This window comes from Porites lutea, chromosome 2 (assembly GCF_958299795.1).
Source record: "Porites lutea chromosome 2, jaPorLute2.1, whole genome shotgun sequence".
Lineage (NCBI taxonomy): Eukaryota > Metazoa > Cnidaria > Anthozoa > Scleractinia > Poritidae > Porites > Porites lutea.
In genome coordinates, this window is record NC_133202.1 from 8,073,642 (window position 1) to 8,099,106 (window position 25,465).

The 25,465-nt window shown below is 39.2% G+C and overlaps 5 protein-coding genes across 5 annotated transcripts in view; 1 reads left to right on the forward strand and 4 right to left on the reverse strand.

Moving 5' to 3' along the window:
- Positions 1 to 128: 128 nt before the first annotated feature.
- On the reverse strand, positions 129 to 14,598 carry LOC140927616 (ubiquitin carboxyl-terminal hydrolase 10-like). The gene is made up of 16 exons (XM_073377293.1): positions 14,451 to 14,598; positions 14,222 to 14,311; positions 14,052 to 14,106; positions 12,231 to 12,498; positions 10,626 to 11,383; positions 10,109 to 10,200; positions 9,379 to 9,482; positions 8,315 to 8,358; positions 7,852 to 7,961; positions 6,854 to 6,953; positions 6,189 to 6,322; positions 5,594 to 5,719; positions 4,747 to 4,833; positions 3,512 to 3,653; positions 3,305 to 3,370; positions 129 to 2,211 (listed from the first exon to the last, which is right to left on the reverse strand). The coding sequence occupies exons 1-16, from the start codon at positions 14,466 to 14,468 to the stop codon at positions 2,024 to 2,026; spliced, it is 2,382 nt and encodes a 793-aa protein (XP_073233394.1). The 5' UTR covers positions 14,469 to 14,598; the 3' UTR covers positions 129 to 2,023.
- A 2,560-nt stretch (positions 14,599 to 17,158) lies between these two features.
- On the reverse strand, positions 17,159 to 18,282 carry LOC140927619 (cysteine/serine-rich nuclear protein 3-like). Its single transcript, XM_073377296.1, has one exon. It carries the CDS (start codon positions 18,095 to 18,097, stop codon positions 17,384 to 17,386), a length of 714 nt encoding a protein of 237 aa, XP_073233397.1. The 5' UTR covers positions 18,098 to 18,282; the 3' UTR covers positions 17,159 to 17,383.
- A 2,791-nt stretch (positions 18,283 to 21,073) lies between these two features.
- LOC140925554 (histone H2B-like) lies at positions 21,074 to 21,445 on the reverse strand. The gene has a single exon (XM_073375491.1). The coding sequence runs from the start codon at positions 21,443 to 21,445 to the stop codon at positions 21,074 to 21,076; it is 372 nt and encodes a 123-aa protein (XP_073231592.1).
- Positions 21,446 to 21,869: 424 nt separating this feature from the next.
- Positions 21,870 to 22,247, forward strand: LOC140925555 (histone H2A-like). Its single transcript, XM_073375492.1, has one exon. It carries the CDS (start codon positions 21,870 to 21,872, stop codon positions 22,245 to 22,247), a length of 378 nt encoding a protein of 125 aa, XP_073231593.1.
- Positions 22,248 to 24,003: 1,756 nt separating this feature from the next.
- Positions 24,004 to 25,465, reverse strand: part of LOC140927620 (serine/threonine-protein phosphatase 4 regulatory subunit 1-like) — a 21,802-nt gene continuing 20,340 nt past the window's right edge. The window contains exon 22 of the mRNA XM_073377297.1: positions 24,004 to 24,708. Within this exon, the coding sequence (XP_073233398.1) occupies positions 24,655 to 24,708 (54 nt within the window). The 3' untranslated portion in view covers positions 24,004 to 24,654. The remainder of the gene's footprint in view (positions 24,709 to 25,465) is intronic.

Sequence of the window (25,465 nt, forward strand, 5' to 3'; positions counted from 1 at the left end):
TTCGAGATTTCAGAATGCAATTTCAGGATTTCTGAGACTCGTGGGAGAAACCCTGATGAAATCACAAATCACTAAAACAAGTCGAAGTAAATCACCAGCATAAACAATCAGCAATGAGGACAACAGAGTTATAAACACGCAAAATTTTCGCGTTTTGTAAATGTCTAAAGAAGAAAATATTCAATACTCGCCGTAGAAGAATAGGTTCCGTGGAGTTTTCAATTTAAATTCCTCTACTATCTAAGACAAAAATACTATAATCCTTATCCTATAACCTGCATACAAATGCGGTCTTACTTTTCAAGTTCACTTGAAGCAATAGGGATATTTTGTGGTAATAATACCCTTTAATAATTTGATAACTCGTGACGTAAAGTTTTCGCGGAATTTCCATTAATCCACAAAGGTTAGATTCCGACCTGCAAAATTGACTTCTGCGAAAAAAAGGTACCGTGAAAATTTTCTTCCTTTTTTGGTTTGGTTGTTGTTTTATTTTTTTAACATTACTGAAAGTAATGTTTCCTGACGCTTTGAAACATAAGGAAGAGCCCGTGGAGATACCAACGTTCACTAGTTATTGCAGTTTTTATTGGTTCCCTCCACTAAGCCTGAAAGCCAAATTCGTAAAACGCAATAATTTGGATATCCGCGAATTAAAATCACGCGAAAATTTCTTGCCACTCGGTAAAACTTCCTAATACTATTTTTCCACGAACGTATCTACATTTTAACGATGGTTGGATAATATTATGATAACACGAAATTCACCACTTTCCTCCTGACTTGCAAACATAAGCGCGATTGGAGCACTACACTAAAACTCCGCGACTAAGAACCTGTCAGGCTAAAATTTGTCAGTTAGGCTCCCTCTAAAGAAGAACCTGTTTAGCCTAAAATTTGAAACAGGTTCTTATTTTCTAAAATGTATATAAAAAAATTCAGTACACTTGAAATAAAGGACTTCAAAATGGATGTAGTCAGTGCTTCAGTCCTTCTTCTCATGGTCATTTTTACATAAATTCTAATTTGGTATACAAATTTTATATAGAGTGATTTGACTTGACCCGTGAAATGGGTAGTACAATACTACGCGCTAATTCTATTGTCTTCTTTTGTTTATTTGCAGATATTTTGCACTAGTTGTTACTAACTGTTTTACGGGTCAAGTAAAATCGATCTAAGGAAAAAGCTCATAGCTAATACTCCTAGCTACCATGTTTTGATGTTTGTTTGTTTGTTTGTTTGTCTGTATTGTTTTTTTTTGGTTTTTTTTTTTTTTTTTCTGAAAATAAGAGCCTATTTACGAACCTATATAGCCTATATTTGAGCTAATCATAACTATAACAAAATTCTCAAATCTGATTGGTTCTCAACTGCCCTGATTTCAGCCTTAATAGGACAGTTTAATAGGACAGTACGCGTCATGCCTGAGTAATTGGACAGTACGCGCCATCACGCGCGCGCTTAAATGGCTTTTTTTTTCATTGCTAGCGAAAAAATCTTGGAATTTCTTTAAAAACAGCCCTATATATCACAAATTTTGTTAAAGTTATGATTAATTGGTAACAGAACTTCGTGTCGTCCAATTCGGTCTGTAATCATACTCGTGATTAAACAAATCGGACTCCCGCTACGCGGTCGTCCGATTTTGTTAATCACTCGTATGATTAGTAATGGTAACAGGACTGAGTGGAGTCCAATTCAGTCTGTAATCATACTCGTGATTAAACAAATCGGGATTTTGTTAATCACTCGTATGATTACAGACCGAATTGGACTCCAGTCAGTCCTGTTACCATTACTAATTACCATATATGCAAGAACCTGTTTAGGCCGACTTGGAAAAATGCAGGTTCTTAGTCGCGGGGTTTTACTGTACAAGGTAATCTCCATCACAGAACTAATGTTTCCTTTACCCTAGTTTACCCTACAAAACTGACTGAAACTACCAGCTATGCCGATTTCCCGGTCCTGTCATCCTGGTCAGTACTATTAGACGAAAGTGGATCAAGTGTAAATAATTTTAAGGCATTAAGTCTGTTCGGCGATAGAACAGCATGTAGGGATCTTTACCCTGTGTGGGTTTTAGAACGTAATTTGCAGGCACGATTTTCAGCCTTGTGTCATCTGCTCTGATCCATCCGTGAACTGGATGACAGACATCGCTTGTGTAATGACCTCCCCACGCGTTCTTTCCATGATGGTAAACAACTGAAAAGAAAGGAGATGGCTTTATTTATTTAATATTTTCCACGAAAATAATTAAAAGTTATTGGACTCGGTTTTCGTAAGATATGAAGAATTATGCAGATCGAGAGGAATGTTATCAACCTCCAATTCTTCATATCATACGAATGCCTAATCCGATAATTGTTTTATGATTCATTCAAAATATTTCTCCGTTTCTGATTGGCTTAAATGCCCCGGCCAATTCTTCATAACCGGCTACCGTTGACCAAATTCAGAAGACGTTTCACGATATCAGTAAAATTTACGTCGATAGATAGGAGAAGTCGTTACGTCACTGCAATGGTAGCAAAATTTTTAAAAAACGAGAATTCGCACTGTTTCAAACTTCAACGATCTTATTCAGTTTCATTCAATTTGTCAAATGTTGGCGAAATTTTCTGGGGTTGAATCTCAAAGAACAGTATCGAAGTTTAGGAAAAGAAAAAGAAAATTTTTCTGTTGTGTTCACCTACTCCATTAAGCGGGCGCGTGAAATTAGGAAGTTTCATGCGTGATGCACGTGCAAAGTTGTTCTTTTCAACGACATGCAACAGAGTGTACAAAGAGGGGGGAGGTACATAATAGGGAGGAGGGAGAAACGGCCCCAAAAAGTAGGGAGGAGGGAGAAATTGGCTGAAAATGTAGGGAGAAGGGAGATTTACCGTCCTGTACCTCCCCCCTCTACAAACGGACGCAACATGTAACATCCAACAATCTTGCATCCGTTTGCACGTAGCAGTAAGGCTTAATGACCAGTGGTACCCAACGACCGAATGTTTGCAAATATGTCAGAAGTGTCTCAAATAGTTTTTCATGCTTTACAAGCCTGTTTGGTTAATTTGGAGCTGTCCTAAAAACTATTTACCTGTTCGGATGTCTTAGAAGAACTTTAGTTTATGGTGGCTTTTTCGTCTCATCTGATACTGTTAGACACCCCGACGGGTGCGGTCGAAAGTTCAAGGGGATGGAATAGTCGCAAAATCATGAGAAAACTGTAGGGGACATTTTGTCTGATTAAATACCGACATTTTAAGGAGAAGCGTCACATGCGACAAAATAGGTCAGATAACCTTACCAGCGAAAAGCTTGTAGGTTTTTTGGGCAGCAGAATATTTGTTCTTGACGTTCGATGATAGCAGTTCTGTTTTAAAAAGAAAAAAATATGCTTAGCAGTGAACGCTCAGCGCTCTAAATATAAAAAAACCCAGTAACATAAAAAAACAAACAGTGAAAACAGCTCTAATATTGATATTCTTTAGCAATAAAATTAGACGAAAGTTACCTTTGCCGATACTTAGCTCCAAGGGGTAGTCTATAACTTTCTGAAGCTTTTGACTTCCAGCTTTGGAGTAAATAAACCTTTTCAAGTGAAGAATAAGAACCTTTGGGAGCCTTTCCAAGGTAATACGTCGGGAGATATCGACCTGAGAAAAATGAAACAAATAAACAAAAATAACTTGACATATCCTAACTTCTTTCTAAATCTAAATCCAAATCTACTGCTGTGCAAAGCTCCCACATGGGATATATGTGCAAAGGGACTGTGCCACTGTACCCTGAATGCTTTTAGCTCGCAAACTCTCTACCCATGGGTTCCATTTCCTTCCCTTCTCGCAAAAGCAAAAATAGAGTGTTTTCACATGACGTCTCGGCGGCCATATTGGTGTCCCAAAACAATAAAACGGCGGCCATGTTGGTGTTCCAAACCAGTCCTGTGGGAGTTGAACTCTTTTCTTATGCAAACGCTTTCTTTTGTTCCAACAAATTTGCATAGATGCTGGCCACGTGAGTGAAAACACTCTATAGTAGACTGCAAAAAAGAAGGTTTTTTCCTCAAAATCAGTAAAGAAATCGGTAAAGCGTGGCGTAAGAGTCTTACACGCGCGAACCGCGCGAGCTCACACGCCCGTAGCGTCTCTCCCCAGTCTCGCTCTCTGTTTTCAGCCTCGTTCCACACCTTTTGTTTGACTGCTCGCGCGTACTTGAATACCCAAAAATACGGACTGTTTTGCAGTCTACTCTATAGTCACTCGATAGAACACATGTGGTTGTAGCTTCTGTAATTTCCGGCCGGTTACGCACGGATAACTTTTAAACTACTTTATTTTCACTCAACAACTGTTGCTGTGGGTAATAGAAAGTTGCAGATGACGAGATAATGGTATGTCGCAAAGTTTTACTTTTGACGATGGTACCTAAGAGTAGTCTCCCACGCAGCCGTTGTCTCGTCACCCAACGCTCCCTGGGGAGGAGCGTAGCGTGACGAGCCAAAAACGGCTTCGTGGGAGGCTACTCTAAAAGGGGTGGCTACGCAAGTGTTAACCTTGCCATTATGTGGCATTTCAGTACATCAACGTATTGACTCGTTGAATTCTTTAACGGAAATAACAAAGACCTTGAAACGATTCAAGAACTTCTTTTAAAAATAATCCCATCCCAATCTCGTCTTCTTTATCCGCCCTTGCGTAGCGTTCCCACTGCTTGCCTCCTTCCCACAGAAATACAAGTTTACTTTACCTGTACTTTGGTCTTGGTACAAGTGTATCCCTGTACCTCTTCCTTTACAGCCACATTTTTCAGAGCTTCTTCCACCGACGTGACAGGCTAATGAAAACAAAAAGTGTTCTTAAAACAGTATTAACGGCCTTGGCAGTCAACCAAAACACTCCTTGCCAGACATGGTTTAGATGACCAAAGGGGGGCGAACTTAAGCGGACACTTACAAAATCATTGGCCTTTATTACTGTCAAAATGATCTGCGGTCTCAGTCTCCTTAACCGATGTCCCAAAGAGTAATTTTTATTGTTTCCCCCTCCATTGTACAGTCACTTCAACAAGATGTACCATACTATTGCAACAGATACACTGTGCCTATAGACTGCTTGAAGTTCGCCTTTTCTCTTAATTAAAATCCATCTAGTTCTCAGCTAGCGCGATTGCAAACCATGACGTTATGTTACAATAAAGGATTAGGATCAGGCGAGAAAAGACGGACTCTTATTTTTTCTTCTCAGGCTTACGCCATCGTTTATCGTGGCTCGCAGCTTCGCCGCTCGCAGCTCGCGTGCTCGTGTTTCTCTTGCAGTAACTTTGCAAAGAAAAATAAGAGACTGCTCGCAGTCTACTGTGCCTACTGCGCATGGTCTTTTACCTCCTTTGTTTTTGCACAAGAGAGCTAGAAACACTGGGGTCAATTTGTCGCGTGACTTGGATTTATTTATTAATTTTTCTTGATAAACGATAGCTTTGTCAAACCTGTATGAAATGGTCGACCTCAATGAAGCGATCAGTACGTTGAGCATTCGCTAAACGTGACTGCTTAATATATGTTTTACTGTATACGACTACAGTCTAATAAACCAACCTGTACATCTAACTGAAGCTCGAAGAAAGGTTCCACATTTGCAGAGTCCTTCAAACCAGTCTGATGAACTGAGGAGCGAAGAAACCCACCAAAAATATCCGAGATAAGGGACGATGGGTAGGAAGCCTAAGAAAAAAAAGGCAACATAAATAACTTATTCTTGGTTTGCAATGTTGGTTCACAAAACAATGCAATTTTTTGCAGTGCTTTCATGGGAAAAGGAAGGAAAGAGTTAGTTCCCGGTAGAGGAAAACACAACCTGGATGCGCGATGACTTCAGTAACCTCCTACCAGGCGTTCTTTTTTGGGGGGGGGGGGGGGGGGGGGAACGGAGGGGGCGTAAGAGTGACGCCATCCAAAGAAAAAGGGAAGAACGACCGCCTGATTGCAGGTTATGATCTGAGCTGCAAGCCAGCAATTCAGAGGAGTTGTTGGGGTGCTTTTTTCGTGTAAATGAGAATAAATAGACGAAAATCATGTTTTCACAATTATTTGCCAGAGATCACCAAAAATGCCATTAGGTAACAAAAGCACTGTAAGGGGCTACATCATGGCATGCACTCTATGTAATAAGGCATAAATGATCATTTCTCACCATTCTTGTCACTGTCGACTTATTCCTGGGCCCAACTTGTTCCCAGTCTCCCTCGTCTTCCCACCCATCATGAGAATCTACTTCATGTATAATGTTTTCTATATTTTTTAACTCTTCATTTTCCTTTTCAGAAGCTACAAGGAAACAAAGGACAGCTATGGGTTACTTTAAACAGAATGTATAGTCTGTGTGGAATGCACTCAAAATGGAAGAGGAAAATTGGGCATGCAAAAATGCATGTAGTTTTCAGTATTGCTCATCTCTTTAGTTTCCTTCTCAGAGGCTAGAAGTACGCAAAGTATATCTTTAATGTACTTCACACTAAGTACCTTCTTGTCAGTACTGCTTATATTGGATTCACGGAGCCTTACCCTCTCACTCCAAAAAATGCACAAATTTCAACTTCAAGAAATATGAATTCTCTATTTTCAAATCCCCCATAATACACTCTGTTTGTCCCCCAAATTTTGCATAAACCATTGTTTTCAAATGCTCCTGGGAGCAGTGAATTTTCCCAAGAGCATTTGAAGACAATAACTTATGCAAAGTTGGGGGTGGGTGGGTGGGGGGGGGGGGGGGGTGTGGGGGAACAGAGCATATTATACACTCACAACAACAAGAAAGAACAATAAGCTCTTAGTAGAATTTGACATAAATTATTGTACCTTTGTCAGGCACAGAGACCAACTGGGAAAGCTGTAACATCTCTTCATGCATACCATTCAGAATACAGCTCAGAAATTCTTGTGCATCCTCTTGTCGACCCTTGCAAGTAATGATGAATAACACAAAAAAGCACTGTCTTGTTAGTACTACAGTTCTTTACAGTAGTGTCATGCAGGATTGTAGCCAGGGGCATAGCCAGCCCACAGACCTGTAGGCCTGGGCCTACGAATTTTTCCTTTGATCACTCTACCACTTGTAATAAATTGTGGGTTGTTGAGGTGAGCTGAAAAGCTTAAGACCTCAAAGTGTTGTTGAGCTCAGTCATGAATGCGCGCAATTTTCAGGATGTGTGGAAATGAAAGTCAGTCAGGCTTACAACTATTTGAAAAGCTGACTATGCCCCTGGTAGCCAGACTTTTAACTGAGATTAAAATGAAACTATAGAGTGTAGGCCTGGAGGTATCCACCCTGAAAAAATTGAAATCTACAAGCCTCTGGAAGGCCATAAGCATTTTATGAGGTTTTTCTTCAGGAAAATAGTACAATAAAAAATGGCACCTATAATTTACATCATCATTAATATATTTTAGGCATTGTCATACAGGTGCTTCGCAAATTCCCATTGTCCCCTCCAACTCCATGTTAGAAACTTGGTTTCCATATTTAATTTTAGAATTTTAAAACAATAGAAAATTGTACATTGTAACTTCTAAACAATAATCATTAAAATACAGATTACTAATGCTGACGACATGCATTGCTCATATTACACTTATCGGTTCTACCAGGGCACATTTTTCTTCAAATGTTTTTGGAAATTATTTCACTGACAAATTTGGCAAGATTGTGTCAGTGGGTAATCAAGATACTGAAACATGGATATCACCCTCACAAGACTGCAGTAAACTGTTTAATAATACTTAGGGAATGACAACTACTCCTTTTCTAAGTGCTATAAAAGATACTGGAAAAGATTTCTGGTAAACCTAAACCTCACCTTCGCTGAAAGTGAACTCTGAATCATTGACAACATTCTGTAAACATATGAGGGTTCAAACGGCTCCCCAATTTTAAAATCAGATTTGGATGATGAAGAAGAAGAATTTCCTGTTCAAAAAAGGAAAAAATAACAAAAAATTAAAATCTTGGCATGTGAATGACCAGTTTTACCCAAATCTATATGTACAACATTTGAAGCACTCCTTCCATTAAAGATATGCATATTTCAAGAAATCAATATTTCTACCAACAGTCCTCCGGAGTTTAAATATTGAAATTCACACGCATGGAAGGTCAGCAAAAGACGTCCATTTACAAATATTTTGCTTCTCACTGATTCTTAGAGTCAAAGTTAAATATTTAGAAGTTGTTACTCATGGAAAATGAGCAAGTTTTATTTTCTCTTTTCTCACAAATTCAGGTGCCTTCAGTAGTTTACACATGAATATTGATCGACCCACCTGATTTAACTGGCAGCTCCTTAAATTCATTCACAAAGTTTATTCTGTAGGAATGAAGACAACAACCAACAATCAACCAGGAAAACGATCAACAGGTACTACAGCATATGTTAATAATTTTATCAACTTGCCGTGAAATACTGTAGTAATCACCCACCACAAAGACTCTGGTTAAGCTTAGTTTGATTCAGAATTCCCTTTGTTTCCTGGCCCTAATATCATTATTCACAGGAGACAAAGAAAATTCTGGTTTAAGCTGAGAATACAGAAGGAGGGAACCATAAGCCTTAGGGGTGCTAGGGTTTAACCTCCCCCCACACCTCTTAAAGTAATGTCAGGTACAAAGGTAATGGTGTGACTGTTCGAAAGAAAACCCTTTAGAAGAATTGTTGCTTATGAAGATAGAGTCAACTCTCGCCTTCAAAAATAAATGTAGGAGGTTTGACTGGAATAAACTCTCAATACTACAGACTTGCACTGGTAGGGACACTAAATTGCAGTCCCAGTGGGGTCCATAATAACAGGAATTGGCTGCATTTGTTCTTCTGTCACTATTCTTCAAATTAAAATACTGTAAATCCTCTATTAAGCCCCCCCCCCCCCCAGCCTCTCAAATAAGCCTCCTCCCTCTTATAAGCTGCCACTTTTAAGTGGAAGAAGGTTAACATTAAAGCCCCCCTCTCTATTAAGCCCCCTCCTCCCCTCCCCTAATTATTCTTCACTTATAAATGATAGACTGTATTAATCAATTACAAATGAAAAACTTCATGTGGGCTGAAACAGGATGGTTTATTTATCAACTGGACGTTCATATTTGATTCTGATTCTTGGCTGTGTGACCTCCAACCTTCTTGAACATGAGCTTTACTGCTTTGTATTCTAGTTCTTCATGGAGAACTGATACCATTGTATTTTCTAAATTAAATAGGCCTCCCATCTCAAACAAGCCCTCCTCCTCTATTATAAGCCCCTCCATCAAATGGGCTTGAAATAAATAAGCCCCCAGGGGGGGCTTAATAGAGGATTTCAGTATGTAATTGGATGGAATTTACAGGCATACTTACAAGCTGTCCAGTATAGGTGTTGATGTTTCTCCTTTGCCCTGAATAAATGGCAGCTTACGTAGAAGATTGAAGAATGGTGCACACCCAGCTAATGCTTGCAATGTCTGATGAAGGGTGTTAGGGCTAAATATATTAACACTTAATTATTATTATTATTATTGTTATTTTATAGTATAAAGCTTAAGGACATTGTTTTACAAGAGATGCAACTTTTGACTGATTAACCTGTAGTCCCCAATCACTGATCAAAAGGAAATTTGGAATTGGCATCTAATTTGGCAAAATCTTATCTACATGAAGTCAAAATCTACAAGAAATCACATTGCATGCAATAATGCTCTACCAGTATTGGAAGGAGTTGAGTATATCATAAAGCACAGGGTAAAAGAACAAAAAGAAAATGCAATGGAAGAGGGGGGAAGGTTCGAATATAAAAATGGCAGGAGTGCTTGTTGAAAAATTCTTTAATTACCCCTAAAAGGCAACAGAATCATGTGTTGAAAGCAAGGCACAGATTACTTTAACCCCTAAAATCAGTACCCATAAATCAGTTGACTATCTTTTTATGAGTAACAAAACATTTCCATTAAGTTTTGGCTTGACACACTTAGAGGACCATAAAAAGCACATTGACAATTCTAAATAAAGGTAGTCAATTAGATTAAACCATTCTAACCATTCTAACCATTCTAGCCCCCAGAGAAGCTTGTCCTTAAAAATCAAAGGATACTGCATTAATGTAACACCAGTTTCCTCTGTTTGTCAGCCCTCTTGGAATGAAAGGCTTATGACTGCAGTTTAATTCCTGTTTCTGTATTGCTTCTGCAAGAAAATGATGCATTGATCAATATTATTATGTAGCAACCTTTGAAAGTAGACAAAAACTCAAATTGTGACGATTATTTATTTTTCCATGACCCAAACAAATTCTTCAAACTTCAGTAACTTTCTTTGGAATGCAAATTTTGACTGTCTATGAACATGTAATCCCCTGGACAATGATGATGATGATGATAATGATGATAATGATGACGACAATGATGGTGGTGATGATGATGATGACATTGAACGACAACAACTTTGACGACCATTATGACCATAACAATGATGATGACGATGATGAGGATGCTAACGATCGTGATGGTGATGACAATAAAGGGGGATGATGGTGGTGATGATGGTGGTGATGATGATGATGATAATGATATGATTATTGAGAAACAGGAAATATTACAACAGACAATTACCTGCAAATTTTCTGGCATTCTTGTCCTCTTTTACTGAAACTATTGTCTGACCACCCTGATCATCATTCTTTTTAAAATCTAGAGCTGGAAATGTTACCTCTGTCCTCACAACTGGGCTCTCTACTTTGACAACAATGCCTGGAGATTTCTTAGAGCTGCTGCCTTTAAACAAATCAGCCCATGAAAGAGCTTTAGGAGTCTCTTTCTTTTCTGTTACTTCTTGATTTTTACTGTCAGATTTCCTACTTGCAGCCGTTGAAGTTTTGAGATCTGCGGTGCTTAATTCTACACCCTTCAACTGTGGAACACTAGAAGATGTCTTGAACTCTGAGTCACTCTGAACAGGGCTGTTTGAAGTTCCATCCGTGGATGAAGAACTTTTTCGATCACTTATAGTCTTTCCATCACAAGAACTGGTGCTATTTCTTTGTGATGTATTTTTATGGTCTGCCAAATTACTGCTACTGTCTTTTGACTCTTCATGAACTTTTACAGTATCTTTGTTGCCTTTTGTTTTATCTGACGTGGCTAATAAGCCTGCAGATTTGCTTTTACCAACAGAACCAGGTGAAGACCTATCCTTCTCAGCACATTCACTAGAAGAGCTGGATACAGAGCCAGAACGCTTTCTCTGGCGTCTTCGCTTACGGCGCTTCCGTGACCTCTCAGTGTCAGCCTTCTCTCCCCGTTTCTCCTTTACTGTTGACGACAGGGGTGGAAAGCTGTCAGCATCAGGAGATGATGTCACTGCTGGAAAGCTGTTTAAAGAGAAAAAACATAATTAGAAATGATTTGATTGCTATTTTTGTCCCCCAAAAGATTATACAGATAAAGGATTTTCTTCTGTATGTTGTTCCTGATTCTGATGATAAGGACATTGTAGTTTATTGAGTTATTAAGATTTGCAAAATAATTAAAATCATCTACATATGTAGATGTGCCATTGCGTCTACAGACCTGCCAACCACTGACAAAGGAAACTTTGGAGACTCGTGAAAAAAAATTGGGAGAATCTACAAAAGTAACTTGAGATTCTATTTTTTTCGCGATCAAGATTAAACAAGCCGTTTTTCCATTGGGGGAATTAAATGTTTATTTAAATATTACCCTGCTTTAGTGGGGTAGCAGACGAGCGGTTAGGAAACCCAAATGGCACAACAGTTGACTGCCTAACACATTAGCTGCATCAATATACAGTACAACTTAAAATTAGAAAGTTGCACATGTCATGTAACAGTCATCTCACAGGCCAGGGACATGACAGGATCCATGACAAGATTCAAACCTAAGACCTAACAAACACACTAAGAAGGAAGTTCTACCCACAGAGCTACAGAGACTCATGAACAGTAAGCCATAATTTACAAGACTTAGAATATTTAACCCTTTAACTCCCACAAGTGACCAACATCAATTTTCTCCTGGTTTTATCAACACATAATCAACAGAAAAGGTCATGAGAATTAATAACCTGATCACAAAGTGGAAATGCTTTGATCTTTTACTAAATTCTCTCAACTAATTCCTTGATGAAATGTATAGAGATCAGTCTGGAGAGTTTGTATGTGGATATTGGGGCTTTAAGAGTTGAATTTAAAACCTCACCTTGCAGTTCCACTTTCCTTTTTGCCACTACCAGGCTCTACAACGATGCTTTGTCCACCAAATACAATATGTTCATTGTTACTGCGGATCACTGGCTCAGCCGATAGTTCCTTTTCTCCTGCATCAGTTGCAGATTTCCCTGTTTTTGCAGGAGCACTCTCTTGTTCACTTTCTTGTCCAATCTCCACACCAGAATCTTCTAGTCCTGTTGTGACATTTTTAGCTGCTGAGTTGTTATCAGCTGCACTTGATGCCCTGGTTTCTTCAGCTTACCAAAGATAAAATAAACAAAAAAGAATACAGTCAAAATAGTGAACAATGATCCAGTACAAGGTTGGTACAAGGGAAACAACAAGAATAATATTGAGGCAAAACTAACAATCTACGCATGCATGTGCACACATTCTTAAGTTTGCAAATCCTTTTTTGGATTTAAAGATAAAACCCATGAAATCCAGATTTGGATTTCTTACTTGAAATCCCCCTTGAAAACATTGAAAACCACCTTGAAATCCACTTTGGGATTTTGAGATTTACTGCAAAATCCAGATTTCCCAATTGAATCCACTGTTCACTGACAAGTGCATGGTAATCTTGAGATTACGTAAAAAATCCATACCCCCCCCCCCCAATGGATGATCATTGGAAATTCCAAAGGGGAGGGGGGGTTCATTTCCAAAGGGTGTTTAGCGAAGTCCCCGTTTCAAACCTCCTTGGGGGAGGGGGGTGGAGGTGCAAATCAAAGAGTCTTCTGTGGGGGGTGCGGGGGTATGGATATTTTCTGGAAGTACATATTTCAAATCCCATGGAAAATAATATTTTGGTTCTGAGTCCAAAGATCATGGGAAACCATCAGTGACAATTTTTTGGTTCCGTGAAAATCCATGAAAACCCACCTCCTAAATGTTTTCAATTTTTTTAAGTCATATATTTTTTCTTGGCACTGGAAGCCATAAACCAGTAACATGCAATGCACTTTAAGAAAGATTCAAGATGGCGGACAATAGAAAACTGATAGATACTAAAAAACGTTTTAGTTTCGTATATAAGCCAAGTCATAACTAAAGAATACTGATCTACTAGTTAGGAAAATGAGTGGGAAAATAGTGAATTTCTGTTAATTGTTGATCACTAAGAGTGAAAATATCACTGGGAAAGCACTTTTTGGTTCTGTTATTTTAAGACCAAGGTAACAACACACTGGTACCAGAAACGATTGTTACTGTGAAGTCCTAGGGCTTGCATTTCAAAGATCTAACAAACAGCTACAAAAAGACCTCTGGTTTAATGCTGTGGATATATTGGCAGGTGTGTGAGTCATGCTACCACCAAGTAAATCTCCTGCTAATATTACGTTTAAATCATTTAACAACAATGCATGAAAATAAATGAATTATTCTGATTAAACCACAAAATGGAAACAAAATAGTCCAATAAACTATTGCAATTCTTGACTTCCCCACCTCGTGACTGTTCAAGATCACAGATCTTCTAACTACACATGAGTACAGCCCCACCCACAAGCAATAAGAAATATAATTTATATACTGATACATCCACAATCCAAACTTAACTATTAACAACCTCATTAACATTTTCTTCATACAGCTGAAAATGCACAAATCTGCAACGTTGCCCTCGTAATGCAGTTAAAATATCAATCAAACCAATTTACTACTTCTCAATTGCTACGATGCGTTCGATCGAAACTGACAATTTTGCAAGCTTATTCACAGTAACAAAATCACAAACTTGCGTTTTATTACAGAAGGTACCAAACGAGCGTAATAAACTATAAGTTCAGCTTAATAAAGCACGCACCTTGGAGAGCACTGTCTGGTTCTTCACGGTCTGAATACTCAAAGTCGAACAGAAACTGCGTAAAAGCGATGAAACAAAAAATGAATTAAAACTCGAACTCGAAGATTCCTCTTACAAACTCGTGTAATAAATGAGAATCCAGTTGAAAAAAACGTTAAATGTACACCGACCTCGACCGCCGGAAAGCGTCCAATTTGACCAGATGAATTTTCAAAGTATTTCTCCCATTCTTCTGCCGTAAAATCTCCAAATGTTATGCCCTATTTTAAGTAAAGAGAAAATTAAAACACGAAAATTTTAGTCCAGGACACGTCGATCGAACAAGTTTCATTTTCACCCACGTTCTTACATGTAAAATTGATAGCGCGAAATTCGTTGATGGTATTTAATTCTACTCACTTCTTCTGGATTAGGCATTTCTTGAGCCTCAAAGGCAATCAATACAATCTAACCAAAGACATCCATCGAGACAATTTCTCTCAAAATCCTCACAAGACTTTCGATCTTCCCTTCCACCCGAAGCCAAACCTCTCGTCCCAGAGCTTCGGGTTTTCTTATGGTCACGTGATGGGTTTTGATCCGGTGCGGGGTATACTGGGGACAAGATTGTCAAGGGCGGAAACGTTCTTTGCTTCATGTTCATCCAGGCTGTAATGGCCTCTGGTTACGAGAAGTCAAGTACGTATTAAGAACACTTTAAAAGTCCTTTAATAGCGAGAATCCTGCGCAATAACGCAAAATTATTTCCGTTTGTACCTTGGGCGGGGGATTTAGCTACTCGCCGTGATAGCCGAGAGCTCAGTGTCCGCAATGCGAAAGTTTACGGAGACTACGCCCTGTACTTGATCATGAGTGCTTCACCGAGCTTCGCGAGGGTTTGCGAGACACGTTATTGGCCGTGCTTGTTTTTAGCAGGTGTTTTCTTTTCATCTTTATTATTTTAGTTTTTATCTTAGATTTTAGATTAGTTAGGAAGTTAGTTTTTCTATACTTCAATGTAAATGTATACCTGAAGGAAATACCGTGTTTAAATAAAGTTACCTTACCTTACCTTACCTTGTTTCACCGAGATGGCTGGATATTTGCCAAGTTCTTTTATGCGTACAAGTCTAGGTTGATAAAAAAACCAAAAAGAACGAGGTTAAAATCCAATTATCTTGACCGAACAAGCTAGCTTGGTCGAAGAGGAATTTATTCATGGACAAAAAGATAACTTTTCTCGCGGGACCAACGCACAAAGATGTACAAATTTTTTGGCCTTGAATAGCTCCCCAAGTGAAAGCACATGCATACGTAATACTAACCAGATTTCAAGAACAAATGACTGAATGCAAAATGAAAAATCATTCATTGGGAGCTAAAGCTATATCAATTCCATTTTTACAAGGTTATCTCAATTACGTGTATATGATTTAGTTCGATCATAGTTAGTCAATTAACTATGGTTCGATCGATTGTAAAGATCGTTCAGATCGCTGGAAGCTTTTCAACAATCGTGGTCATGATGGACTCCAAGCAGTTAACTAAACGATGTCGAGCTAATCGACTTCCAGGGAAACAGTGGCACTTTTTTTTTGGTTACTATCACTGTGACACTGTGCCACTGTTCCAACATTCTTTATTATTGATTCAGCCACTGTATGTTCCACTGTTCCAACACACTTAACTATTACTGTTCCACTGTTCCACTCCAACCTCACTAGCTTTACTACTACTGTGACACTTTGCCACTGTGCTACTATTCCACCTCACAGTTACTATCACTGTGACTCTCTGCCGCTGATTCACCGCACTTTTATATCTTCGTGCCACTGTCCCACTGTCCCACTCTTCCGACACACTTTACTCTCACTGTGACATTGTGCCACTGTTCCACCACACATCACATTTTACTAATAAGTGACGCTGTCTAACTCTTCCAAAACACTTTACCATCAAGGTGTTACCAAACGGAAGCCTTTACGCCGCCGTCGGACTTGTTTGGAATGACCGATTTTGAGCGCTAGCCCTTCGCCCCCCCCCCCCCCCCCCCCCCCCCCCACACACACACACAAAGAATTAGCGCTCTAAAGGTCAGCTTTTGGATCTTTTCTCATGGGGACTTAACAAATACTTACTCAGTCACCACCGACGCCGCTGCAGGCAGGACCACCAGTAATAAACTAATACCCCATTTAATGCCGGTAGCCTGAACACAACTTAAAATTGTTTTCCTTACAAAACTTGCTTGCGGTGTTTCAGTCCGTTAAAAAGTAAGTGCAAGTTATGAAACGGAAAACGTTTAATCTCAGTTGAATTACTTGTTACAGCCATGATTCAGTTTCTGATCAGTGCTGCATCAGTTTTTTTTGCTGACGGTTTGGATGGGCCGGGCATAATCCCTTTGCTCACGAGGACACAACCTGTACCTAAACAGACAATTATGAATTGCGTGTGACCGCGGAACGTTAACTCAATGACCAGCCTCTAATTTTTCTTGGTGTTCCACCGGCACAGTAGGTGGGGCCGAGCTTATTATCCGATCCGCACCTGTGCCGCACACTGGCGCACACGGAAAAAAATGGAAACTATTGTTTAATTGGCTGTAAGTGTACATGTACTGCTCTTTTTGGTCAGCCTGCTTGATCGAAATGAAAAGGTTTTGCTAACTGATTAAGTGTGAATGATTCTGTAATTCGGTTTGCACCAGCATAGGCGAATGCATTTTGTCAAACGTAAAGATTATCACATATTCCCGTAGCTTATACATAATATTGATATTGACGCTACTAAAAAAGAAAATGAAAAAAGTTATATCGCCACAACAATATCGTTTATTGTATGACAGGTCATCCAATTTTGAATATTGCCGCTCGATCTGGAAACTTGCTACTTTTAGTTAATGATTTGACAAACAAAGAGAGGGACCAAACATAGATATTACAAGCACTAGCAAAAATATTGTTCATGACTTAGGCAAGTTGTCTTTCAGCTTTTACGCTCAGAGTTGTTGTTCACACAAAGTTAAAACCTCTGACAGCCACGATACGCGTCCATTCTTCTCTATACATTTTGCTGCTAAGGAAATTATTCATATGAATATATTTATTCATTAGATGGAGAGAGGGAAACTGACGACAGTAGCCTTTATTAGATTTATAATTGGTTTTATTTTCGCTCTATATATAAAGTTTTTCCAGATTATATATATTTTTATCAATATTGAATCACAACTTTCTCGTGACCATATCTTACCGCTAGAAGGTGAATTCGCAATTTTCAACCTTAAAAAATAGGTCGCACTTCACAATTCAAGAAAACCATTCCATATCAAATTGTCATAATGTCCACTGTTACGATACACCAGATAAATTTAAAACTGCATTAGAAGCTTGCAAATTCGTTTCATTGTTTTCACCAACGTCCTGATTCCATAAATAATTTTCTCTCCTTAATTTCAAAACAGTTTCGATAAAATGGCGACGCACAGTAATGGGATCGTATTCGTGGCGTCCGTGTGGGTTTTGACATCCATCTCGCGTACACCCACAAGGGAAACTATCTCGATCGACTTGACAATTTATTCCATTTAAATAACAGCTACAGGTCTCTGGTTGGCACTGTTCTTTACAGGAGCATCCGCAAATCTGTCGTGAGTATCTGATTTGCATACACTCAATAGCCTCTTGTTTATTGATTTTCTTTACGCCGGCCGCCTTCAAAATGTCCTTGCGATCTTTCTGCGGAATTGGCATGAAACACTGTTCGTCGTCGCTGTCCACGCTGTCGTATGAACCGTCAGACTCGCTGCCACTCAGATCGTCGTCCGAAATAAGCGCCCTTTCGACAAAAGCGTGTTTATGTTTCATTCCAAGCGTCGTCCCTCCGTTCGAAGGCACACAGATATAGCCTTGGGTGCGGGGAAAATGGAATACAGTTCGCTCGCTGAAACGAACTCTTCGATTTCGCTTTGCTCGCTGATAATCCTCTACATTTCCTAAACTATCGGCGCTGTCAGAACTACCAGTACTTAGAGAATCTTCTTCATCGAGTTTTCTCTTCGACATCTTTTTCTCCTTTTTCTCCCACTCGACGCTTTTTGGCCTGATCTGTCCACCCCGAGAAAAATTACCAAAACGATCGAATATTCGCAGTGAATCCTGTTTTACATTCGAAATGACAGCTTACGAACAGGTGCAACTTCATGAGTAGCGCGGGAATTTTCATTGGACGGTGGATGTATTGTATTTAGCTGTGCCGTCAATGAATAGTAAGAAAGCTAGTTTCTTCTTATTTATTATTCATTGCTGATTGGATAAGCCAGCGAAGAACGCTCACCTATTGGCTGAAATATGAAAACAGTCTTTTTTAGCGAGGGCATCGCTTGCCACGTCTGATAGTTTCATGCACGTGGCACGTAAAGGGTAAACACGGTAAAAGTCGCAGATATTTAGAGCGATTCCCTTCAACTTGTTCTTTTATTTTTTCTGAACACATGGTTTTGAAAGAGGTAAAATTCAAATCAGTGCAGTCTCCGTCAAAGCCCAGGAAACAGCTCGCAGCGGAAAATAGTCCTTATATTTTTGCCGGGGCAACGGTGACTGATTTTGCATTGTCTTAAAAGCACCTGCAAATGGCGAGAGCTAAATTACAATGCGGTCGTGGAACAATGGATGATGACATTATCAGAATTGTTACAAGCACGGTAACGAATCTAAGATCCTGGAAGAAAGTCAGAGTTGATTAGCCATTTTTACGTCCAGACTTGATAACTTTGAATGACAAATTTTTCTTTTAGCAGCAACAGCAACAGCAAAAAAACTGAATAAACTAACTGCTTATTTCTTCTCGTTACCCTCGCCCTTGGCCAGTAGCCGATTATAATTAGTAATCGGCTCCTGCGTTACCAGATCTACCACGACCAGGCGTGGGCTGTGAGTCGCGTCTCGACAGCTGCGAATACGACACTGGAAAAGTGAAGTCGCGTTGTTTCAAACTTTATCGCGTTCATTCCACTTCGTTCAATAGACCATTTTACAGTTTGTCGGCTCAGTATCCTAGCCCTTGAGTGAACGTGAGGCTAAAGTTGATCTTGTTTTGACACAAACCTCCTTCTTTTTCTTATGGAGATTATTTTTTAAAAATATTATTCAGCATAACATTATTTACATAAGAGAGCAACAAGGGTTGTATCAAAACAAGCTCAACTCTAGCCTCGTTTCCACCTGTACTGTAAAATGGGCTACCGTAAAATTCCGAAAAGCCCTGGGACTTATATTTTTCAAAGGCCATTTTTGAGGGGCATTTATTCGGAGGGGCTTATTTACGGAGGGAAATTTGCGTTTCAATCGATTGGGCTAGCCTGTAGCCTTACAGTTGGGAGTAAATTAACCGTTTTTGCTTTGTTTTACTTAATATTTGATGGCAAATTTCCAAGTACAAATCCCAGGGGGGCTTATATTTGGAGGAGCGATTTAACGGAGGGTTTTTTGCGTTACTGGATTGGGGGACTTATATTTGGAGGGGCTTATACATGGAGGGGCTTAGTTACGGAATTTTACGGTTTTCGTCAAATGTTGGCAATTAGCGACTTTAAGCATCGACAACGAAGCGGACGACGACGACGCTTCGAACCGAGGGAAATTTCACTTCCGGTCGGCGGCGTCGTCCCATTTCGTCGACGATGCTTAAGGTCACTATTTTTTCTGGTGTTAAATGCTAAAAGCCTTATCGAAGTTCAGGAAAACAAGAGACGCCGTTCAGTTTCACTTTCAAAATTATTGAAACTTTGATATTAAATGGAAACACGGAAATCCGAGCCCGATAAGTTACCGGGACTTTCGAGACCATAGGAGTTAAGTCAAGGAGATTGTCAAAAAAGGCAAGGTGACTCAATGTTTTGTTTGTTTGTTTTTACAAAGCAAGAGAGGATGACTATTTCTAAAACGTCATGAATTTGTCTAAATAAAGATGCCAAAATGAAAAGCGGGGTACTCTGCACATGAATGGTGAAGCTACGCAATTGGTGGGAAGTGATGATACGAATTAAAAAATAACGAAAGAAGTGCAGTGAAAGATAACAACTGGACAGACATCAGATTATCTCTCTGTCTCTCTGTAGCCCTTATGGTTGCACCCAACCTCGTTCCCAGGTTCTCTGTCCTACCGGTCCGTAGGAGAGAACCCTTATACCATTACGGCTCTTGGAGAGGATAGTATCCTCTCTTGTTTTACCCCAGCTTAAGGAGGCATTATGGTTGTTTTGGGGGGAAATGATGTTGATTTGAGGGAGAAATAAATTGGGGTAGAGTAAACCAGTTAGTCTGCTAATGAGCTCATAGCCACCTTTTCAGTCTACTGATTACTCTCTTCATGGATTTCAATTTTCCAAGATTTTTAACACTCCGCCCCCTAGCCTCCCACGCAGACGTTCTTAGCGGTTCGTCACGGGGCAGGAACGCGTGACGAGCCCCTAAGAACGTCTGTGTAGGAGGCTACCGCCCCCCTAACTTTAATACATCAGAAACAAGAAATCGATATATCATCCAAAAAGTAGCAAAAAATCAATGAAACGAAAACTCCAACTAATCGAGGCATTTTTTTGACCGTAAGTCTTCGCCAGATATTTGTGAAAAATCAGATGGGCTCCTGACGAAAATTAGCCTCCCCGCAAACGTCCTTTGGGGTTCGTTTGTCACGCATTCATTTCTCCCCCACGGACGAGGCTAAACGAAAATCAAATCAAGGCTTTTTTCAAGGAGTAAATAAGGTACTAAACATAGAGCAACAATCAATAATAACGGTGAAACGTGACGACGCAAGTAGCGCCTGCAAATTTTATTAAAACCACAATTCACATACAGGAGAACGTTGTAGATTATCTTGATATCAACAGTAAGTGTTCGAAGGAAAACAGGCAATGTTTTTATGGGTTTTTATATGCGCGTAAACTAAAAATTGTCTTTTCTTGTCAATATTAGCACTGTTCTCACTGTTAAAGAGAACATTAACAACAACGAAGCTGGAACCACTGTCACTTGTGTTCACTTGCTACTTGTATATTTGGTAACGGCTTTCGTTCCCTCGCTTACCGCGTGCTTTGCAAGCTCACCTGGCAGAAGCAGTCGAACAGCTGTTTGTATTTCCCGCGAAGAAATCGTCGACTTTTTGTTGTAGTGCGCCAGACGAGATGCTTCTTGTGCTATTCTCTCGAAAATGTCATTCACAAAAGAGTTCATAATACTCATTGCTTTGGATGAAATCCCCGTGTCTGGGTGAACTTGTTTAAGGACTTTATAAATGTATGTGCCATAACTTTCTTTTCGTTTCTTCGAGTGCTTCTTCTTCTCGCCAGGTAACGCTGTGCTCTTCTCAGCATTCTTTTCCCCCTTTTTACCACGAGCTTTTGGAGGCATCGTATGCTAAACGAACCTCCGTAGGTCACTACCGAAAGTTAATTGGAATTCCTTACTTGCATTACAAGATTCCTACGCTTGCTGAAGAATTTATCGTTCACAGAACAGTGTGTGCCAGTAGTATTTATATACTCTGGTGGCCAAAGATCCAAATACACAGGGATCAAAATTCTTGCGATGTGATTGGTTTACATTGCATACGGCCCTCTGAGGAAACAGAAAATGTTTTGTAAGTTTTATTTCCTGTAGCTTTGGCGATTCTGATTGGATAAAAGTCGTAGCATTCGATCCTTGCTGTGTAAATATTGCTAAAATATTTATTTCGGTAAGGCAAATCACTTCCGCTACGTGCAGTCGTTGAGTCGTTCGTCAGAGTCTTTCTGTTTTGTATAAAAGAAAAATAAGGGCCATCTGTAATTAAAACATGTCTGGACGCGGTAAAGGCAAAGCGAAGGGCACCAAATCGAAGTCGCGTTCTTCAAGAGCGGGCTTGCAGTTCCCAGTTGGCAGAATTCATCGTTTGCTTCGTAAAGGAAATTACGCCGAGCGAGTCGGTGCTGGCGCTCCTGTGTACATGGCGGCGGTGTTAGAATACCTCTCGGCAGAAATTCTGGAATTGGCCGGTAACGCTGCCAGGGATAACAAGAAATCGAGAATCATTCCTCGTCATCTTCAACTGGCCGTACGAAACGACGAGGAGTTGAACAAATTGTTGGCTGGCGTGACCATCGCGCAGGGTGGCGTATTACCGAACATTCAAGCCGTTCTGTTGCCCAAAAAGTCTGACAAAGGACAGAAATGAAAGGACAAAGACCGCGTCTTTTTAATACCTGACAATTTTGGCCGAGAGAGAGAAAATTCAGACACTAAACTTCTACAAAAGACTGCATAATAAGCTTAAATGATATATGTCCTGTTTTTCAAATGAAGCAGAAAAGTTGAGTAATTCGGTGAGTAGGTTAATTTACAAGGATACCTGTAAACGGCTATTGTATTTTTGCTTTGGCTTAAGTCTTGTCTAAGCTCATTTGACTTTGCCGTTCATTATCATGTATTAAATGTGATGCTGACATGTAAATAATTTTTTAAAACTGATTATATTGCTGAATAATTTGAAAGCTTATTATGTAAGCTTAATTTTAATATTGAAGTTCAGGAAATACAAACTTATGTTGTAATGGTATTTTCCCTTTTTTTGGATTCTCATTAAAGAATGTATTTCATTTTCATTGTTTTTACCTTGAGAGAGAAAACTTATGCATTTTGAAACATAGGCAGATGTACCCACAGGTTTTTCCACAGGCAGCCCAAGCTCAGTATGAGAGTAAAATTTTTGGTGTGGTCTCACATGGCGTAATCCCCAAAATGGCCGTAAACATAAAGGACTTGTAGGGGAATTCAAGTAAAAACGTGATTTTGTGTCCAGGGAGTGATTATGATTCCAGGGTTGATTGATGTGCCCCAACCCCCCACTGGACATTAGGGAGCTTAAGCAAAGATGGTTTTGAGCAATTTATTCATGTCAACCGAAAGTAAAGCCATCTCCCTGTTTATGTGAGTTGGAGCTAACAATAATTTGTATTTCTAAGTTTCTTTTCTCTCATAAAGACGATTTACCCGACTTCTGGTTGACGTCCGTCACTCAAAAACTCTGTTGCTTAAGCTCCCTAAGCAAGGGAGCAAGGGTGGTGCAGTGGTGAGAGCACTCGTCTCCCATCAATGTCGCCTGGGTTCAAATCCCTATGGGGGTTGAGTTTGTTGTTGGTTCTCTCCTAGTTTTCCAAGGGGTTTTTCTCGGGGTGCGTCAGTTCTAAATTCCAATTTGATCTGGAATGTACAGACACATTTAAACAAGTCTTTAATAAAGAAGGCACAATAGGTAGGGCCTGAATGAAGCATGCTTGTCCACAACAGGTTTACCTCCTGAGGTACTACTGTCACAAGAAGCGACATACCCAGCACTTCCTGGAGGGCCAATAAGCGATGCCCTCATGATAGTATTTGTCTTCTTACAGATTGTTTAAAAAGAGAATCATTTATGTTAACATAGCTGGCTGGATCTTGGAGAAAAAGGCCCAAAACTGTTTTTAAGCCCCAGTTACATTCCTAGACAAGAAAAAGTTATCAAAAACAAGGATTAACCCGGGTTTTACACCTGAGAGTTTCAGACCAGTTGTAACCCTGGGGCTAAATTTTAATCCTGGTCTCTGTTTCTTTAGTTCAAAAGCATGTTCTTTGTTACTGCACGTTGATCTTAGAAAACATTATCTTTGGCCTGATTCCAAATGGACCATTGCCAGATTTTAGAATGATTAAAAAAAATGGCTTTCCCTCATAGCCTGCGAATACAGGCATTTTTCCTCGCACCTTGCACTAGTGGTGTTTCGGGGAGAGAGGCATCAGCGATTCAGCGCCAGAAATTCAATACTAAAGACCTAATTCGCCCAAAATCTGGTCAATGAGTGCTGATTGGTTGATGTGGTAATTATATATCATTTATTGTTTTTAAATGGCAGACAAAAAACAAAGGTCACAAACATCAAAATGTTAATGTCAACTTCACATCCCAACTTCCTTTTATTTACTGAAAACTCTGCAATAAATTTTATGCCACTCCTAACACCATTGATTAATTAGTACAAATGAAATAAGCCTTGATGAGTTATTTCCAAAAAATACAGATGAGTATCAAAATCAAAAAGTACTTTAAAATTCCACAAAATGTCTATGAATGGATTATGTGAGGATATTAAACTAGTTTCATACTTGTTTTGATCCTGAACTCAATTTAGTGATGGGGTGACTGACCATCAAATCTTTTACCCATGTCAAAACATAATATTCATCTGTACACACAATGAACTCCAAATAATATTATTATTCATCATGGAATACACTTTCCTCAGCAATCCAATATGTAACCACTATGATCTCATAATTAACTTAGAGTTTTAATTATTAATAAAAACAGCTCCTGGGAAGCATTCAGTAGCCTTGGACAGGCTTAATCTTTGCCCAATTCACAACAAAGCAACCTGGGGCATTAAATTAAATCAGAAACATAATAATATTATGCATAGGAATTTGGTTGCGATGTCAAAATATCTTAGAAAAAAATTAATGTACAATAATAATTATTATTAAGTTTGATAGTCAACACAAAATAACTCAAGACTTGAGAGATGATGATATTTGTATAATATGTATTTCTAGTTATTTTCACTTTGTAATGGCACTTCCTCACTTGTTAAATCCGAAGGATCCTAAAAATGAAAGGAGACAAAAACAAATCACTTTTAGCAAACAGCCCACATACTTCCTCCAATAATCTTAAAGTATTTTCGTTTTTAGATTTCACATGTATATAGCATCCCTGAAGATTTAGAAGGAATAATTAGAAGAAGCCTTATAGCCTATCCACTCAATTACTTAAAATTTAGAAATACATGATTTAATGGTTAACTTTTTACTCATAGACTTCTTTACATATTTTACAACTAACATTATCCTACTGTCTAATTAATATCCATTGTGATTAGTGATGACACCAACATTATCTCTGTTATTATTTTATGTAACCATTATTATGCCCGCCCACTGTTATAATCAATTCCCTTTTTTGACAAATAATTCAATTGTTGTTCTTGTAAAACCTAAACATGCTATATGAGATTGAATAAATAAAATAAAATAAAGAGATACACTTGAAACTCTCAGTATGGACACCTCTCTAATACAGACACCTCCCTACTACCAACGGTTTTCAACATCCTGACAAACTTTTCATAAATTTTCTTTAAAAAAAACCCTCTATAATACAGACTCTCTCTAAATCTTGCCCCCAGAGAGTAAATTCATATAAACTTAAACTCTTTATTATCGACAGGGCAGTGGTCAGGTGAAACCCGAATCCCAATCAGGTGAACCTGTGCAGGGTGAATCCTGTCTAGTCTGGCTGATGAGCTATGCAAGGTGATATAAAGCCCAGTCGCTGTATACCAAACAATGATTCAGTGTGAA